The 20,376-nt window shown below is 41.6% G+C and overlaps 1 protein-coding gene across 1 annotated transcript in view; it reads left to right on the forward strand.

Annotated features, from left to right (window-relative positions):
- Positions 1–3,739: 3,739 nt before the first annotated feature.
- The window catches only part of ENAH (ENAH actin regulator), a gene marked incomplete at both ends in the record, with an annotated part of 166,385 nt that continues 149,748 nt past the window's right edge, over positions 3,740–20,376 (forward strand). Inside the window, one exon of the mRNA XM_080698912.1 lies at positions 3,740–3,786. Coding sequence (XP_080555038.1) covers positions 3,740–3,786 — 47 coding nt within the window. The remainder of the gene's footprint in view (positions 3,787–20,376) is intronic.

Here is a 20,376-nt window from a genome sequence, read left to right on the forward strand (position 1 = left end):
CCAGCTGGTATATTTATATATTTATTTTTATGGTACTGGGAATTGAGCACAGGGGAATTCTACCTCTGAGCTATAGCCCAACCCCTCCCCTATTTTTTGAAACAGGGTCTCACTACATTGCTGAGGCTGATTTTGAACCTGTGATCCTTCTGTTTCAGTCTCCCAAGTACTGGGATTACAGGTATGTGCCACCATACCCTGCTTGGTATATTTATTTTGATGGACAGCTTCTTCTTTCTTAGAGCAGTAATTCACTCACTTGCTCATTCATTCATCTTTCAAATATCAGGATGCCTACACAATGGGCCAGGCACTGAACTGGAATTTTGGGGCGCATAACCCTTGTGGGGAAAAGGGAGTTACAAAGATTACCATTCAGACAAGCCAATTTTTTGTTTCAAATTTTTTCCCACTACTGGAGATTGAACCCAGGGGCACTTTAGCACTGAGTTAAAATACCCAGCCCTATTTTAGCTTTTCATTTTGAAACAAGATCTTGCTAAATTATTCTGCACTGGCCTTGAACCTGTGATACTCCAGTCTCAACCTCTTGAGTGTTAGAATTATAGGCATATGACACATGCCAACTACTATTGTGTGGGGGGGGGGATACTGGAGCTTGAACAGCCTTCTACCTCTGAGCTACACTCTCATCCCTTTTTATTTTTTGGTTTGAAACAGGGTCTCAATAGGTTGTTAGGCATTGCTAAATTGCTGAGGCTGGTCTCAAACCTGTGATCCTACTGTCTCAGCCTCCCAAGGAATGGGATTATAGGCGTGTTACACCATGCCAAGCTGCCAACTACAATGTGTGTGTGTGTGGGGGGGGTACTGGAGATTGAACCCAGGGGCATTCTATCTCTGAGCTGCACCCCCAGTCCTATTTTTTATTCTTTATTTTGAAATAGTGTCTTAAGTTGTGGAGGGCCTAAGTAGCGGAGCCTGTCCTTGAAGCTGCAATCCTCCTGTCTCAGCCTCCCAAGTACTGGGATTAGAAGTAGGTGCCACTATGCCCAGCTCCAACTACGTTTTTTAATCAAGAAGAGACTCACCTTTAACTTTTACTGTCTGAATGCACTCATACCATAGGAAGGTAGTATGGTAGGGTAGGAGCAGCAATGGAACAAGAATTGGAAATCCTGGGTTTAAGTTTCAGTTCTACTACACAGGGATTGCATGACTGTGGGCAAGTTACTTAACCTCTCTGGGCCTCACATTCCCTTTCTAAAAACGAGCTGGTTAGATTTCAAATTCCTTCCATCTCTAAAATTCTTTTATTCTATATAGTAACACATTCCACAAAGTTTCCTTTGTGACCAGAATTAGTCTGTGGCTTCCTAGTTCAAGATTCCTTCTTGCCTTCTTTGAATGTTCAACCAAATATGAAGAAGCAATAACATTTTGTCAAAGCCAACAAATTGCCCTTCCACAGAATGACCTTTGGAGGTCAGGCCACCCATTGCAGTATCTAAATCCAAAGGCAATGGTATGACCAACTTGTGAGCTGGCAGGCTGCCATTCAGAAGGAAGGAAATGGTTGTCGGCAGCCAAAATTCTTGGCTGGTACATTTTTAATAAACATAGAAAAGAAGAACAAGCATTTTCCACTTGGATTGCTTAATTTGGTGCCCATACCATTGGAACATTTGCTGTTAGGATAAAGATGATGTGATGTATAACTTATTTAGCTCAGGATGGATTAACTTTCACAAAAGAGAAGTAGGTTATGGAGTCATGTGTAAGGAATTTTTATCCTTGTTTCTTCTATCTGGCAGGAGATAGCTTGAGTCATTACAGCAATGTCTCCACCCCTTTTGGCCCTCTGTAAGTCTTCCCCCAAACATAAGCTTTGTTGGTTTTACTGTATTGCTATGAATGGACTAAGGCAGATTGGTGGGACTTCTTTGTGATTGAATATGTGTCTTATTAATACTTTTCCAGGAGGGTTCAATATGTCTTAATACTTTTTCCAAGAGAAAAGTCTCTCAACAAATGTTCCTTAATTTGGGGAGTAATACTTGAGGTGAAAGCATTTGAAACTACAATAAGTAATTTATGTTAGGACAATGTACTTCATCGCAGCTCTGATTTTTAATCATGCCTATTGTACTAACTCATCTATTTGCCTGAGTCCTACATTTCAGTGTCTGTATTCGTAATATGGCAACTAGGCTATTTGACTGGCAAGGCTGTTTTCTCTCCAGCGCTTGGAGATCCTTGAATTAAATGCTCTCTGTGATGGTAAGCTGTAATTAGATATGTGGGTGGAAATTAGCATTCTTCAAGTACACCATGTTTAAGGCAGAGGCACTGTGCTTTTTACTACCTGAGGCCACCCTGGTTTTGTGCCATGGCTTCAGGTCACCTTTTCTGCAGGGCTGTTGGTCGGAGGCTGCAAGTTCCTAAAAGAAAATATTGAGCTCTGCAATCAGGAAGCTTTTTATAGGTGGAACTGGGTTACACTGTTCTTTTACAGACAAGTCAGGCATTGACCAAGGAGGACTATAACATGTTCACTTTTCATTTGGAAGTGGACATTATCCCAATCTCCAGAACTATCATTTGAATGATACCCGGATCTTAAAAACATAAAAAACTTCTGAATGGATTCTTGGAGTCATGATAGGTCCTCCATTTTGGATTAGAGCCTTTAGCAAGAGGAACCCTGTAGCAGCACATCTTTTTTAACCATTCTAGTCGTCTTTTATATAGAATACACCTCTTTCCTAGAACCGGAAGGCTGCAATTTGCCCGGTGTAAGACGTTATGGGGGCATTCGACTTGTTTTTGGGTAATGAAAAACTCCCTCAACTATAAATTCTGGCTTTCCTTCGGCGCCCCTCCCCCGGGCTTTAACTGTCCACCTGGCCCATCTCTTCTGTCTACCTTCCAGAGGAGATGCTTTCCAGACCAGGTGAACGGCGGGCTGACTCGCAATCCCGGCCGCCGCTGCCGCCGCAGCCCTCCCCGCCCCCCGGCCGGGATTCCCTGCTCGCCGGTGACGAGACGGCGCGCTCGGCCCCCACGGCCCCCACGGCCCCCACGGCCCGCGAGGGATGAAGTCATCGCCGTCCGCCGCTCGCCCGGGCCGCCTCGGGGGGCGCCGGGGGGGGGGGCGAGGCGCGCGAACAATGCGGCGGCTCCGCGCCCCCGCCCGCCGGCCGGCCACGCCCCCGCCCGCGGCGCCCAGTGGGGTCGGCGGGCGGCGGCGGGGGCGGGGCGGGCAGCACAAAGAGCCGCCGCCGCCCCCGGCCCCCGCCCGCGCCCCTCGCGGAGGAGGCGGCGCCTGCGCGCTCCGCCGCCCGCCGCCCGCCGCCCGCCGCAGACACTCCCGGCGCCGCGGCGCTCGCTCGCTCCCGGCTGCAGGCGGCCCGCGGCCCCGCGAGGGCGGAGGACCCGCTCGCCGGGGACATGGTGTAGCGCCCCCGCCCCGCCCGCCGGCCGCGCTCGCCGACCGCCGCCCGACCGCAGCCCCCGCTCGGCGCCCCGCGCCCGCCTCGCGCCGGCACCATGAGGTGAGGGCGGCGGGCCGGGGCCATTGTGCCGCCGCCGCCGGCTCGGACCCGCCTCCCGGCCGCGGCCTCCGCGCGCCCTTTTGTCCCTCCCGCCGCCCCCTTCTCGTGACCCCGCGGCCTCTCGGGCCGGGGTCTCCCGCGCCCCCCACGCGCCCTCCCACCCCGGGTCTCCCTCCCGCGCCCGCGCCCGGCCCGGCCCGGCCTGGGCGAGCGGCGCCCGGGAGATGGGGAGGGCTTCGAGGAGCGGAGCGTGCGTGTTGCTGGGAAACAGGTATTTTTCCGTCTCCGTGTAGAAATTGCGTGCACTCTTAGGACGGGACTCTCGTGTTTAATTAAAAAAGGAAGAAAAGTTTGGAAGGTCTGCAATCTCTACGGGTGCCCCGGCTAGGGGCGGGTGAAGGAGCCGTGAAAGGTGAAATTTCACGAGGGTGGGGGAAGGGAAGATCTCTTAGGTTCACCCAGGCGGAGGGCAGTCAAAGGCGGGGATGAGTAAGTTGTGCGGGGCTCCGGGGCCGGGCGGGAGAGGGTTTTGTTTGGAAAACCCTCGTCTCCCCTTCCCCCGGAGCAGGCTGTGTTGCATTGCAGCATCTGCTTTCCCCCTGTCCTCTGTAATCAATAAAGCAGAAGCTCAATTAGTTTTTCAGCTCCAGAGGAAAGAATTGAACGTACTATCCTAAAATTCTTTTAATTGATACGGTGAACCCTATGGTGTGTTAGTCTTTCTCCAGTTGTAGGAGAATAAACCACGATGGGGTGTGTTATTCGTTGGAGATTTTTCCTCCCTCGCCTTTCCTAAGCCTGTTTTGTGTCCATAACCTCTTTTCGGATTGGTGCAAGACTTCGTGAGAAATGGGACTTGGTAGACTGAAGGCTGATCCATTCTGCGTTATCATCCTTTAAGGCCTTCCTTTTAGGTTAAACAATTGTGGATAAAGTAAATTACTCCATTTTTCTCTTCTGGAAGAGATAGTCTTACAGTTCATTTGGATTTGAATCTCCTTTGTGTTAAAGATTAATGGCCAACGGTTGCCAAGACCTTTATAATGTAATACAGTGAGATTTGAATGATATAATCTACAAATTACGTGGCTTTGGCAAGAAAATGTCATGTCATTGGAATTCTTTCTCAATTTAAGTAGTTTCCATTTTAAACTTCAGTTTCCATTTTTTTCTATCAAAGTTGAACAATTTCCCATTTTGCTTTTTAATGTATTTTTTGAGCGGCATAGTTATGTTGTGTTTTCACTTTATCTTTCTATGAATTTAAGTTATTTTCTCTCTGATTCCAAGTTACAGACTTTTTGTGTATGGCCTTAAGACGTTTAATATTGTGTAAGTGACTGACTCCCTTTATTTGGTGATTTCACACAAGCTATTTTCAAATGTAATGAATCATTGTAAAAAAGATGACATACAAACTAGAAACCATGTTTAGTAAAACAGATCTTCAGAAACTTAAATTTTATGTCTTTTTTAAATCAAAGCTACTAATGTCCTTGAAAACTCAGGAACGCTAATAAAATATACACAATGCTATGTCATGTAATATTACATATTGTTGATTTCTGCTTTAGAAATTTATTGCTGTAGTGTTCTTGTAGATCAGAAGTGAATAGGTTTTTAAAACTTTGACACTGAGAAATGTAAAACAACAAAGTTGGGTTATTTAAAAACGAAAATAGTCATAAAGATGCCCATAACCTTTGGATTATGAACTCTGTCCTTCCCCTTCTAAAGATGCTTTTGTTGTTCAGTAACATTTGATCCCTATCATGCATCATTGTCTATCTTCTCAGGTAAATTGTATATTCACTTAAAGTTCCTTTTCTAGTAAGTTCAACTTCTGCTTTTAAATGTCTTTTATTGTTTTATATTAAGTGTAGAGGAAGAAGAATCACTGCTGTTTTTCCAGTAGCATGAATATAGAATATAGCATCCCAGTCTGAAAACTTCCTTTCAGCACGCTACTGTAATTCTTTGTAGGCTGATTTTGAATAATTTAAGAGTAGAAAAGAAGATCAGCTTTTCACTTGGAAAGGCCTGGGATCATTTAGTAGGTGGTTTGTACCACTCAGGTTATGTGCATTTGTTTATATGATGTGCAAAAGTAGGAAGGCCTAGTATGAGGTGCTGGTAACATAAGTCTTTGGGATATTTTGGTGCTTAAGAAAGGAATTTTCAGATGTGTATGATGGTGCCTATGATCATACCAGTTACTCTGGAGGCTGTGTGGCAGGAAGATTGAAAGTTTGAGGTCAGTTTGGGCAAATCTGTGAGACCTTGTGTCAAAAAATGAAAAGGGTCAGGCGTGGTGCCCAAGGCTTGTAATCTCAATACTTGGGAAGTTGAGACAGAAGGATTGCAGGTTCGTGGCCAGCCTCAGCTACTTAGTGAGGCCCTCTGAAACTTAGACCCTGTTTCAAAATATAGAATAAAAAATAAGGCTGGGCTTGGAGCTTTGAGGTAGAATGCCCCTGGGTTCAATCCCCAGTACTGGGCTGGGGATGCACCAGTTCTGTAGGACATAAATGTTAGTTAGCCTTTTACATGGAGTTTTTTTTTTTTTTAAATTATATGAAGGCTAGTTCTTATACTTCAAGAGCCATAAAGAAATAGAAATGCCTGGGCAGGAATTTCCAATTAAGTTGGTCAGAATTCTGAAAAATAGAAATGAAGAATATGTTACAATAAGATCTCTTAGATGGCTTTAGTTTTAGAGGTAGCACACTCACAATGATATAATGTGATCTTACACTGAGGGGAGCTGAATAATACTTTACATTCCTGAAACAGTCCTAAGGCAATTCTACCCATGTGAAATGCTGTGTATAGACTTACTTGTTAATATTTTGCTTAAAGATGAGCATTACAAAATGAAAATGCTTATATAGAACAGTGGAAGGATTGTGACCAAAAAACTTGGTACTGTTGGTATCTCATCTGAGTTTTGGTTTTATGGAGGGGTGTGTACTTATACATGCATATGTATATAAAAAAGGGTATGCCTTTAAATCTTTATTTTTATTTTTTGGTACTGGAGATTGGACCCAGGAGCATGCTGCCTCTGAGTGCCCCCCCCCCAGCCCTATTTTTTACTTTGAAACCAGGTCTTAACTAAGTTATGGAGAGTTCTGCTCATTTGCTGAGACTGATCTGGAACCTCCAATCCTTCTTTCTCCAACTCCCTAGTACTAGGAGTATAGGTGTGTACTAGTATGCCTAGCTGTAGTGTATGATTTTTAAGTGATTACATTAAAAAAATTAGTTGGATTCAGGATTGGTGGCACATGGCTATCTATAATCCCAGTATTTGGGAAGCTGAGGCAGCAACAGTAACCTTAGTTTTAAAACCAAAAATAAAAAGGTCTGGGGAGTAGCTTAGAGGTAGAATACCCCTTTGGCTAAATCCCCAGTACTTTACCCCCAAATACTGGTTAATCACTCAAGATTTTACTTTTTATTTTTTGGTGGGTCTGGGGATGGAACTCAGGGGCATTCGACCTTCAAGTTACACCCCCTGTCTTATTTTTTATTCATTATTTTGAAAACAGGTCTCACTGAGTTGCAGAGGGCCTCACTAAGTAGCTGAGGCTGTCCTCGAACCTCCGGTCTCAGCCTCCCGAATGCTGGGATTACAAGCGTGTGCCACTACACCCAGCTAAGGTTTTTGGAAAAACGAACTGTCAGTATTGATACAATTGTGGGGAAGTAAAAGGATTCTTAAACTCTTCTTGTGTCAGGAAGTTGTCTTTCTTTCTTTTTTTTTTCTTTTCCCTCTTTTTTGAAAATGATGATTTGAATTCAGTGGAAATGAAAGTTAAAGAGAATCTGAGCTGAGCTGGTACCTTAGTGTATGCTACCCCAAATAAGGGATTTTGAATTTAGGAGAAAAACAGGAGGCTTTCTTGTGACACATTTTAGGAAGTAGTCCCTGACTTATGTAGTCTACCCCTACTAGCCCCAACCAAGCTATTCCTGTGTGTTCTTTTGCATTCTGTATATTTTTCCTATTTCTTTTATTGTGCCATTTTATAACTCCCTGAATCTCTTTGACCTTTTTCATAGTAAGCTCCTTGAGGACAGGGTCTTTATTTTTCAACTTGGGGTGCTGGGAATGGAGCCCAGGGCCTTGAGCAGGTGAGTGCTTTATCACTGAGCCATATCACCAGCTTAAGAGGATGTACTTTTATATTCATGGTACCAGCAAAACATTTGGCAAATAGGGGATATCCTATGTAGTTTGTGGTATTCTCTTGTAGAATCTTAAAAAAAATCACTTTTTTTTTTTTTTGGTGGTACTGGGGTTCCTGGAAACCCTTTTACCTCCAGGCTACACTCCCAGAACTATTTTATACTTTTTTTTTTAAAATTTGGAAACAAGGTCTCTTAAGCCAGCGCGGTCTCCGCCTCCCAAGCGCGCATGCCCGGCACAGTCACCATTTTTGTAGTACCTAATATTCTATGGAGCTGTACTAGCTATTAGAAGATGTGTAATACAGTATTTGGTAGTTGTTAAGTATTAATAAAATTAAAAATGTTTTTTGTGGTACTGAGGATTGAACCCAGGAACATTCTACCTCTGAATTAAGCCCACAGCTCTTTCTATTTTTTGTTTTGAAACAGTCTTGCTAGATTGTAGAGAATCTAGCTATGTTGCTGAGGCTCTTTAAACCTTCAGTCTCTTATTTCAGCCTCCTAAGAACTGGATTACAGGCATGCACCACCATGCCCAGCAAAATTATTTAGTTGAATAAACAGAAGCCAACATTCTGACTATAGGAATGAGTGTAGAATTTGTTTCTTAATCCTTAACAAAACTCAGAAGTGGCTAGATACTGAGATTCAGCTTCATCTTAATTCCAAAGTCCTTTGGAGGATACCATGTTTCTTTAACTTTGTCATTAAATCCTGAATTAATAGAAGGACCATTGTTCTGGGTTTAGTCTCTTCAACCAGAGAAATCAAATATATTCATGATATTAATGAAGAAAATATATAGCTGGGCATGGTGGCGCATGCTTGTAATCCCAGCATTTGGGAGGCTGAGACCAGAGGATCGCAGTTCTTGGACAGCCTCAGCTACTTAGTGAGGCCCTCTGCAACTCAGTGAGACCCGGTTTCAAAATAAAGAATAAAAAATAGGGCAGGGGGTGTAGCTCGGAGGTAGAATGCCCCTGGGTTCTATCCCCAGACCCGCAAAAAAAAAAAATTATATATATATATGGTATATTAAATATAATATATATGTATATATATACTATATACATACATATATATATATATATATATATATATATATATATATATATATGCCCCTGGGTTCTATCCCCAGACCCGCAAAAAAAAAATATATATATATATGGTATATTAAATATAATATATATATATATTAGCTCAGGGAGTTCAAGATCAATTTGCCAGCATGGTCACAGTTTGGTGAGGGCTTTTCCTTGCTGGTAGAAGACCATCTTCTTTCTGTCTTCACTGAATGGGGTAGGAGTGGGTTGGGAGGGGTAGCTGGAGGATTTCTCTTGATTCTTATAAAATTACCAATCCTAGCCAGACGTGGTGGCCCATGCTTGTAATCTCAGTGCTTGGGAGGCCGAGACCAGAGGATTGAACAGGTTTGAAGCCAGCCATAGCTACTTAGTGAAGTTCTCAGCAACTTAGTGAGACCCTGTTTCCAATAAAGTATAAAAATAGGTCTGGGAGTATAGCCCAGAGGTAGAAAAGCCCCTGGGTTCTACCCTCAGTACCACCAACCAACCAACCAACCAACAAATCCCACCAATCCTATTGGATTAGGACCATACCCTTATGACCTCATTTAACTATAATTACCTTCTAAAAGCTTTATCTTCAGATAGTTACATTTTGGGTTAGGATATCAATATATAAATATTGGGAGGACACAAATCAGTCTATAGCAGAATATATGTGCATTTTTTTTTTGTCAGTACATTCAACTTTGATTGAAGAAGATAATCTGGATAATCCTTAGGTTAATGATAGAAGTCCCGCCTCCCTTTCCAAAAGTACTGGGGATTAAACCTAGGGGCATTTAACCTTTGAGCTACATCTCCAACCATTTTTTATTTTTTATTTTGAGACAGGGTCTTGCTGAGTTGCCCAGGATGTATTTTTTTTTTTTTTTTTTTTTTGTGGGGTCAAGGGATGGAACCCCAGGGGCATTCTACTTTTGAGCCACACCCCAGCCCTATTTTATTATTTATTTTGAAACAGGGTCTCACTGAGTTTCAGAGGTCCTCACTAAGTAGCTGAGTCTGTCCACAAACCATGATCCTCCTCTCAGCCTTCCGAATGCTGGGATTACAAGCGTGCACCACCATGCCCAGCTCGACCAGGCTGTTTTTGAACTTGGTCTCCTCCTTCAGCCTTCTGAGTATCTGGAATTATAGGTGTATACCACCGTGTCAGCTATGTTCATTGTATGTAACTTTATAGAAATCATTAAAGAAGATATATTTGGTGGGGGGAGGGCTAACATGCAAGTAACTTATTATACTTTCTAGAAATATCTTTACATTGGGAAGGTTCTTTTTACAGTGGTCCTTTTTATGTGTGTTTGGCACTGGGGATTGAACCCACGGACATTCTGCTTCTGAGCTACACCACCAGCCCTATATTTTATTATTTATTTATTTATTTTTGCAGATCTCGGGGTTGAACCTAGGGGCATTTGACCTCCAAGCTACATCCCCTGCCCTGTTTTTTATTCTTTATTTTGAAACAGGGTCTCACTAAGTTGCAGAGAGCCTCACTAAGTAGCTGAGGCTGTCTGCGAACTGAAATCCTCTGGTCTCAGCCTCCCAAATGCTGGGATTACAAGTGTGTGCCACCATGCCCAGCTATTTTTTATTTTAAAACAGGATATCACTAAGTTGTGCAGGGCCTCATAAGTAGCTGAAGTTGGTTGCAAACTTTCCATCCTCCTATCTCAGCCTCCTAAATACTGGGATTACAAGGGTGCGCCACCATACCACTGTCTTAGAGTGGTTTAATAAATTTAATTTCTCAAAGAAACTTAAAAAAAAAAATCCTTTTAGCCAGGCGTGGTGGCACACCCTTGTAATCCCCGCATTTGGGAGGCGGAGACAGGAGGATAGCACAGGTTCGAAGTAAGCCCGCGCTGGCTTTAGAGACCCTGTTTCCAAATAAAAGATATAAAATAGGTCTGGGAGTGTAGCCAGTACCACCAAAGGGGAAAAAAAAATATATCCTTTTATGGCCGGGGTGGTGGCGCACACTAGTAATCCCAGAACTTGGTAGGCTGAGACAGGAGGATTGTGCCATGTTCAAAGCCAGCCTCAGCTACTTAGTGAGGCTCTCAGCAACTTAGTAAGACCCTGTTTCCGAATAAATATAAAATAGGTCTGGGAGTGTAGCCCAAAGGCCCCTGGGTTCCACACTCAGCACTGCAAAAAAAAAATATATATATATATATATATCTCCTCTTATGGATGCATTGTAATTATCAAAATGAGATTCAGAGTGATAGGAACATATATGCACACAGCTCTTGGTATATTTCCCTCTGGATCCCACCTATTCCCATCCCTTTCCTGTACACGTTTATTGATATTGGTATTTCCCATCCCTTTCCTGTACACGCTTATTGATATTGGTATTTCACATGCCTTTCCTGTACACGTTTATTGATATTGGTATTGATTACATAGCATTTGAACTGTTTTCCTTCTTCAGGTCCCCTCCCCCACCCTGTGAACCCCCTCCATCCCTTTACCAGTGTCCTCCTTTATTTGGAGCCCCTTTTGTGTCCCAGTTTCTCTCTGGCTTCCACATACTAGAGAAAACACAAAACCCTCCACTTTCTGAGACTGGTTAATCTCACTTAGCTTCTCTAGTTCTGTTTTCCCTCAAGTGACATAATTTTGTTATTCTTTTTGGCTGATTAAAATTCCATTATATATGTACACCATAGTTTCATAATCCATTCATCTGCTGAACACCTATGTTGGTTCCATAATTTGGCTATTTTGGATTGTGCTGCTATAAATATGGACATGCATATATCACTATTAATACCCTGACTTCAGTTTCTTTGGAATGATACCCAAGTTTGGTATAGCTGAATCTTTTTTTTTTTTTTTTTTTTTGGTGGTACTGGGGTTCCTGAATAGCCCTTCTACCTCCGGGCTACACTCCCAGACCTATTTTTACATTTTTATTTGGAAACAGGGTCTCCTAAGCCAGCGTGTGCAGCTGGCTTCGAACCTGCGCGATCCTCCTGTCTCTGCCTCCCAAGCGTGGGGATTACAAGCGTGCGCCACCACGCCCGGCAGTATAGCTGAATCTTGTGGTGATTCCATCCCCAGTCTTCCGAGGAATTTGGTGGAAAGCCGTGTGTGTGTGTATATGTGAGTGTAGAGGATATATAGTGTAGGTAAGGAGTATAGTCTTTGAAGTCGATTTTGGGTTCAAATTCTAGTTTTAACATTTAATAACTGATTTTTAAGTAGGTTACAAAGGTGTGTGTGTGTGTGTGTGTGTGTGTGTGTGTGTGTGTTTTACTGAGAATTGAACCTAGGGGTTTTATACTTTCCCAGATAATACCCCTAGCCCTATTTTCTTTCTTAAAATTTTTTTGTTTTTCGTGGTACTGAGGATGGAACCCAGGGGCCTTTCTACTTCTGGGCTATACTCCCAGACCTATTTTATACTTTATTTGGAAACAGGGTCTCACTAAGTTGCTGAGAGCCTCACTAAGTAGCTGAGGCTGGCTTTGAATCTGTGCCATCCTCCTGTCCCAGCCTCCCAAATGCTGGGATTACAAGCATGTGCCACCACCCTTTTTTTTGGGGGGGGGGCGGGTTTTGGGGATGGAACCCAGAGGGATTTGATCTCCGAGCTACACGCCCTGCCCTATTTTTTAATTGATTGTTTTGAAACAGGGTCTCACTGAGTTGCAGAGGGCCTCACTAAGTAGCTGAGGCTGTCTGTGAACTGCGATCCTCCTGTCTCAGCCTCCCAAATGCTGGGATTACAAGGGTACAACACCACACCCAGCTTCTTTTTTTAAAATTTGAAACAGGATCTTGCTAGGTTGATGAATCTCACTAAATTGGTGAGGCTGGCTTTGAATCTGCAATCATCCTCTCTCAGCCTTCCAAGTATCGGAATTACAGGTGTGGTATATCACATCTAGCTCATTTTTTTTTTGAAATTTGAATTTCTTCCATAAACTGGAGTTAATTTCTTCCTCATAGAGTTATTGGAAAAATTAAAACAAAACCCTGGCATTATACTTGGCACACAGAATGGGCTTGGTAAGAATAAATCCCCTATTTCTATGAGAGTCTAACATCTCTTAAGTTTATGTTAAGAATACGAAAAACCTTGTAAAATAGTACAGCTACTTTAGAAAACTATTTGGCAGTTTCTTAAAAATTTAAACACTGAATTATCACATGACCTAGCAGCTTCACTAATATAACAGTGAAATGAAAACTATGCCCACCTGAAAGCTTGCCACACATGTTCATAGCACCATCATTCACAACCTAGATGTCTCTTAATTGTTAAATGGATAATCAAAATATGGCATATCCATTCAGTGAAATATTTGGCCATTGAAAAGAATGAAATACTGATAGATTCCACAGCATAGAAGAAAGCATTATGCTCAGAGAAGGAAATCAGACCCCAAACGCCACATATTATATGATTTCCATTTATATGAGATGTCCAGAATAGGCATATCTAAAAGAGACAGGAAGTAGATCAGTGGTTAGCAGGAGTGAGAAAGGAATGGGAAGTGACTGCTTTGTGGGCATGTATGGTTTTTGTGGGCTTGCTTTCTGGTGTGGTGAGAATTAGACTTGGTGGTGATGATTGTACAACCTGTGTGTGTGTGGTTTTTTTTTTTTTTTTTTTTTGGTGGCGCTGGGGATGAAACCCAGGGGCCTTCTACCTTCGGGCTACACTCCCAGACCTATTTTATTTTTCATTTGGAAACAGGGTCTCACTAAGTCCTGAGAGCCTCACTTAAGTAGCTGAGGCTGGCTTTGAACCTGTGCGATCCTCCTGTCTCAGCCTCCCAAGCGCTGGGATTACAAATGTGCGCCACCACACTTGGCCAACCTGTGTGTTTATTAAAAACCACTGAATTTGAGCCAGGCATGGTGGCACATGCTTGTAATCCTAGTACTGGGAGGCTGAGACAGGAGGATCACAGGTTTGAAGCCAGTCTCAGCAGCTTAGTGAGGCTCTCAGCAACATAGTGAGACCCTTTTTTCAAATAAAATGTAAAGTAGGTCTGGAGGTATAGCATGGAGGTAGAAGACCCCTGGTTCTATCCCCAGTACCACACACACACACACACACACCCCTGAATTTTACACTTCTGCTTATTTATTAATTGTGCTGGGGATGGAATCCAGGGACACTCTGCTTCTGAACTACAACTTTAACCCTACTTTATTTTTTATTTGGAAACAGAGTTTTACTAAGTTGCTCAGAGCCTAGCTAGGTTGCTGAGGCTGGCATTGAACCTGGGATGTCAGCATCCCAAGTACTGGAATTATAGGTTATGTGCCACCACGCCCAGCTAGAATTTTACACCTTAAAATGGTAATATTTAGCAGGGCCCAGTGGCACATGCCTATAATCTTAGCTACTTGGAAGGTGAGTCAGGAGGATCACAAGTTCCAGGCCAGTCTGCTAACTTAGCAAGACTCTATCTCATGATAAAATGGGAGCAGGGTGCGGTGGTGCACATTTGTAAAATCCCAGTACTTGAGAGACTGAAATCACAGGTTCATGGCCAGCCTCAGCTACTTAGTGAGGCCCTCTGCAATTTAGTGAGACCTGTTTCAAAATAAAGAATAAAAAATGGGTTCAACTCTGTTAACACACACACACACACACACACACACACACACACACACGAAAAAATAGGGCTGGGGGTTATAGCTCAGAGATAGAATGCACCTGGGTTAAATCCCTAGTATTGAAAATAAAAAAGGACTGGGGTATACCTCAGTAGTAATGTGCCCCTTGGTTCAATCCCCAGTACCACAAAAAAGGTGAAAAAAAAATTTTTTTTTTGGTGGTACTGGGGGTGGAACCCAGAGGCTTTCTACCTACAGGCTATACTCCCAGACCTATTTTATATTTTATTTGGAAACAGGGTCTCACTAAGTTGCTGAGAGCCTCACTAAGTAGCTCAGGCTGGCTTTGAACCTGTGTGATCCTCCTGTCTCAGCCTCCCAATTGCGGGGATTACAAGCATGCGCCACCACGCCCGGCTAAAAAGGTGAATTTTTATGGTATGTGAATTATTTGTCAAACTCCTTTGCCTCTCAGTCCTTGGTTTACACTAGAGTAGAAACTAGAAGAAAGAAATCTTGTTTTATATTTTTGTTGTTTATAATATTTTTATTGCTTTCAGTTAATACTGACATTCATGTTTTCTAAGGAAGAGACCTCTAAGACTCAGCCACCTGGCCTTTCTTTATAGGAAGCCAGGTAGATAGGAGTGTTTAAGTGGAAGCTTTGATAGTGCTGCTTTTCAGAGGCCTGAACAAATTTTGGAGTCCTACCTATCTTCCTGCTAATTTAGCAGTCATCTCTCCGATAATAGCCTTATTATAAGCAAGGGTGACTAAGACTACCAATCAAATTGTTGAAGCAAATCCATTAGAATCTCCAGAAACTGGTTTAGTCTGGGTGGTGGTTTTCTTGAATCTTTTTTATAATAATATCAGATACTAATGAAAGTTTTGTTTTTCAGGAGTAAGATAGCCACAATGATATTTTCAAATGAACTGAGTACTTTTCCAGTGGTATAAAGGTATTCTGAAATACCTGATCTTGCTAATTGAAAAAACTACCCTTCACTGTGCTTTAAAAGTTCTATATGTTGCCAGGCGTGGTGGCGCACGCTTGTAAACCCCGCACTTGGGAGGCGGAGACAGGAGCATGGCGCTGGTTCGGAGCCAGCCTCGCTGGCTTAAGAGACCCTGTTTCCAAATAAAAAATATAAAATAGGTCTGGGAGTGTAGCCCGGAGATAGAAGGGCTTCCAGGAACCCCAGTACCGCCAAAAAAAAAAAAAAAAAAAAAAAAAGTTCTATATTTGCTGTCCTTTTTGATTATCTGTTGTTTGTCAACTTTATAGGGAAGAAACTTTGTAGGGAACCCTGAAGCCGGATATGGTGACACATGCATGTAATCCCAGCAATTGGGAGGCCAAGACAGGAGGATCTTCATTTCGCAGATAGCCTCAGTTACTACTTAGTGAGGTCCTTTGCCAACTCAATGAGACCCTGTTTCAAAATAAAGAATAAAAAATAGGGCTGGGGGTGTATCTTGGAGGTATAGTGCCCTTGGGTTTCATCCAAAGTACTGTTTAAAAAACCCTGAAATATCAGTAAAATAAAACGAGTGACTTTAGGTCAAAACTCCAAACAGGAAATATTTTAGCCTATTTATAATAATTAAATATTTGATATGTATAATAATTATCAATATAATTTATAATATAATTTTATGCAATTATATAATACATAATTTTATATAATTTTATAAATATATAATTTTATACAACAATTTATAACAATATTTATAATTAAATATTTAGTCTATTTATAATAATCAAATACTGATTTTTAGCTTCTACTTTGTTCTATAATCCTGAGAATGACCCTTTTCCTTCTCCCAATTCTTATCCCATGTTAGACTGGTATTATAAGCAAAGTCCTGACTATTTAACTGTTAATATTAGACTTAAGATTTATAAATTCTAAAATGTTGATTTAAAAGTTTATTATTTCTTTATAGTCTCCTTAAATTTTGTATTTGCAATATTTTCAGCTAGTGAACTAATTGCTATTGTTCAAGTAAATATCTAGTCAGTGTTTTTATTTTTAAAAAAACTTTCTTCTATTATAAAGTAGTATAGATCTTACACAGATTTTATAAGGCATGGGAAGTATAAAGATATTAAAATTCAAATCCAAACTGTAAAGGTAACATTTTGATGTATAGCTTTCTAGGTGTTTTGTAATATATTTGCAGTTGTAAATGTGCTTGTGTATATATGAATAAAATGAAATTGCACAATTTAAAAATGGAATCATACCAGATTGTATTGTACATATTGTAGCTGGCTTCTGCACTGTGATTCTTGTTGCTGAATACAGATATGTGTGATTTTAAGTGACTGAATGGTATTTTGTTGCTTTGGATGGATGACCTTATTACTTAATTGCTTAGGGATGGCTTTTAAAAGAGCCAGGTGTGGTGGCGCCTGCTTTTAATCTCAGCATTCAGGAGGCTGAGACTAGAGGTTTGGGGTTCACAGATGGCCTCAGCTACTTAGTGAGGCCCTCCGCAACTTAGTGAGACCCTGTTTCAAAATAAAGAAAAAAAAGTAGGGCAGGGGATGTAGCTCTGATGTCGAATGCCCCTGGGTTCCATCCCCAGATCTGCCCCCCCCAAAAAATAAAATAAAAGATTTGTTCCACTGTTTTTGTTGATATAAAAAACACAGCTGTGAAAAACTTTGGATTTATGTTTTTGTATTTAGATCTGATTGTATTTTAGGATCAAGTTTTAGAAATAAAGTCAAGAAATAGTATTTTTTTTTTTTTGTACTAGGGGTTGAATCCAGGGGCTTTTCTACCTCCAGGCTATATTCCCAGACCTATTTTATACTTTATTTGGAAACAGGGTCTCAGTTGCTGAGAGCCTCACTAAGTAGCTGAGGCTGGCTTTGAACCTGTGTGATCCTCCTGTATCAGCCTCCCAGGTGCTGGGATTACAAGCATGTGCCACCACGGCTGGCTCAAGAAATAGTATTTTTATCTTTCTTCTTCTTCATCTCTGTGTGTGTGTGTGTGTGTGTGTGTGTGTGTGTGTGTGTGTGTGTGTGTGTGTGGTACTGGGGATGGAACCCTTCTCTGGGCTACACTCCCAGACCTATTTTATATTTTTATTTGGAAACAGGGTCTCTTATGCCAGGGAGGCTGGCTTTGAACCTGTGCAATCCTCCTGTCTCCGCCTCTCAAGCGTGGGGATTACAGGTGTGCACCACCATGCCGGCTTTTTTTTTGTATTTGGTGTCCTGCACATTTTTAATGTATCAATTAAAGTGATCTGAAGGTGGAACTCAGCTGTTGATATATATGCTCCTCCTAAAGCCTTCAGCGGCATCTAATTCTTAGAATATAATCCAGATCAATAATAAAATAAAAATTAAGTTCTTAGCCGGGCGTGGTGGCGCACGCTTGTAATCCCAGCGCTTGGGAGGCTGAGACAGGATCGCACAGGTTTGAAGCCAGCCTTAGCTACTTAGTGAGGCTGTCAGCAACTTAGTGAGACCCTGTTTCCAAATCAAGTATAAAATAGGTCTGGGAGTGTAGCCTGGAGGTAGAAAGCCTCTGGGTTCTACCCCAGGACCACCAAAAAAAAAAAAAGAAAAAAGTTCTAGCCTCATCTGACTCTGCATTTCTGATTCCCATTCTAAGCTTCTGTCAGTGTTCAATAAGTGCTTTCTTTTTTTTTGTGGCTGGGAATTGAACCCAGAGGCTTTTCACTAGCAAGCTGCATCCCCCCACAGCCCTATTTAGCCCCCCCCCCCCTTTTTTTGCAGTACTGAGAATTGAACCCAGGGGCACTGAAAAAAAAAAATCTTGGTCTAGGAGCAGTGAATTAGAATATTTCAGAGATGCATAGCAAGGGTGGGGAGAAAAGGCTTTATTTGGATGTAATCTTGAAAAATGAAACATGTTACTATTCACGTTATGGTTACAGCTGTGTGTTAAATTCTTAGAATGGAAGAAGAATGACTCAAGTATTTATTGTTTAAAAAAGTTTTGCATAAATTTTCTGGCAAAATTGCAAAATAGCTTAAAACTATATTTTTCATGTTATGGTGGACTTTTTCAGTATGATGAAGAAAGTAATTTTTAAGCCAACTGTGATGGCACATTCCTGAAACCCCATCTATGCAGAAGATTAAGGCAGGAAGATCTCAAGCTTGAGGCCAACCTGGGCAATTTAGCAGGACTATGTCTCAAAATAAAATAACAAGGGCTAAGAATTTATCTCAGGTTAGGGCACTGACCTAGCATTCATGATGCTCTGGATTTCATCCCAGGAACAGGGTTGGGCCAGTTTTGCCAAAATATTCAAGGCTTCATTATTTTTCCTGGGAGTTTACTTTGATTTTTATTTTTAGATCATTGTCTTTTTTTTTTTTTTATACTAGGGATTGAACCTAGGGGCATTCTCCCTCCAAGATATATCCCAGCCCTTTTTATTTTGAAACAGTCGTTAAGTTGTTCTACCTGTGATCTTCTTGTCTCAGCCTCCAAAGTACTGGGATTACAGGCATGTGCCACTGTGAGCAGCTAGATTTTCTTTCCCCCTTTTTTTTTTTTTTTGGCGGTATGGTACAGGGGCATTCTACCTCTGAGCTACACGCCCAGCCCGATTTTTTTATTCTTTATTTTGAAACAGGGTCTCACTGAGTTGCAAGGGGCCTCACTAAGTAGCTGAGGCTGTCTGGGAATTGCTATCCTCCTGTCTCAGCCTCCCAATTGCTGGGATTACAAGCATTGCACCACTATGCCCAGCGTATCTCATCTTTGTCAGCTTTCTCCAATTATTGCTTGATTATATCAGTTAAGATGTTTTCAGCTGCAATAGCGTCAAAGTGCTTAAACATTAGGAATATGTATTTCATATAATTGGAAGTCTACAGATAGAGTAGGCTTAATATATATTGTACTCAACTGCTGTCTTTGAGGACTCAGGTTCATTTGTACCTTTAGTATCTATCTGCTTCATCTTCACCTTGGTAGTAGGTAGGGCATAGTATTTCCAGGCTTCACATTCAGATCTAGTAATTCTTAGATGAAGTAGGACTATATTTTCTTGTGTTCCTGTTTAAAACCCTGAAAGTATAATTTACGTAAAGCTCAGTGCATAAATTATAAGTAAACATATAGCTTGGTGAAAACACACACACACACACACACACACACACACACACCTGTGTAAACTATCAACCAGATGGGTCCTAGAACATACATATCATCTCATTAAATCCTCTCATGTCTCGTCCCAGCCATCATCCTTCCCAAAGTTTCATTTTTATTAGTGGCAAGGTCTGCAGTTTTGAAAGGTTTGTGCTTTCACTCTGTAGATGATTTGCATCGTGTGGTTTGTGCTTGAAATGTTTACCAGTCATTGAGAGATTGACCGGGCAGAGGTGAAATGGAGCATACTCAGAACCTAATGCTTTATTGGACGGGATATTTGTTGGGGCTTATTTTATAACTGGTTAGTTCTTCAGTGGATACTTATGTTTTAGGGTAAATTTTGTTTCTTTGGCAGATTCTGTAGTTTTAGAGTTAAACTTTCATATTAAGACCCTGTGTCTATTTTGTCCTATGTTACATTTTATATGTATTATTCTGAATTCTCTATACTTTATTGTATTGGCCCATCCAATCTTTTTTTTAGCCAGAGAGACTTTTCTGAAATTCAGATTCAATCAGTTCAACCTCATATCTGCAATGCTTCCATGCCTTCTGTTGGTGTTAGAAGTAAGACCAAGCACCTGCTTATCAGGACCTAAGTCCTGTGTGATTTTCCTTTCTTTGTGATTTCAGAGCTAGTAAAATGGTCCAAAAACATAAATCCTGAACAAAGTGCTTGGACATAACCCATTCCCTTATGCTTAGTTCAGTGGGGGAGGAGGTATCCATCAATCTTTCTCTCCCTCCCTCCCTCCCTTTCTTCTCTTTCTTTCTTTCTTTCTTTCTTTCTTTCTTTCTTTCTTTCTTTCTTTCTTTCTTTCTTTCTTTCTTTCT

The sequence above is a fragment of the Muscardinus avellanarius genome (genome assembly GCF_963383645.1).
Source record: "Muscardinus avellanarius genome assembly, chromosome: 7".
In the NCBI taxonomy this organism is placed as follows: Eukaryota; Metazoa; Chordata; class Mammalia; order Rodentia; family Gliridae; genus Muscardinus; species Muscardinus avellanarius.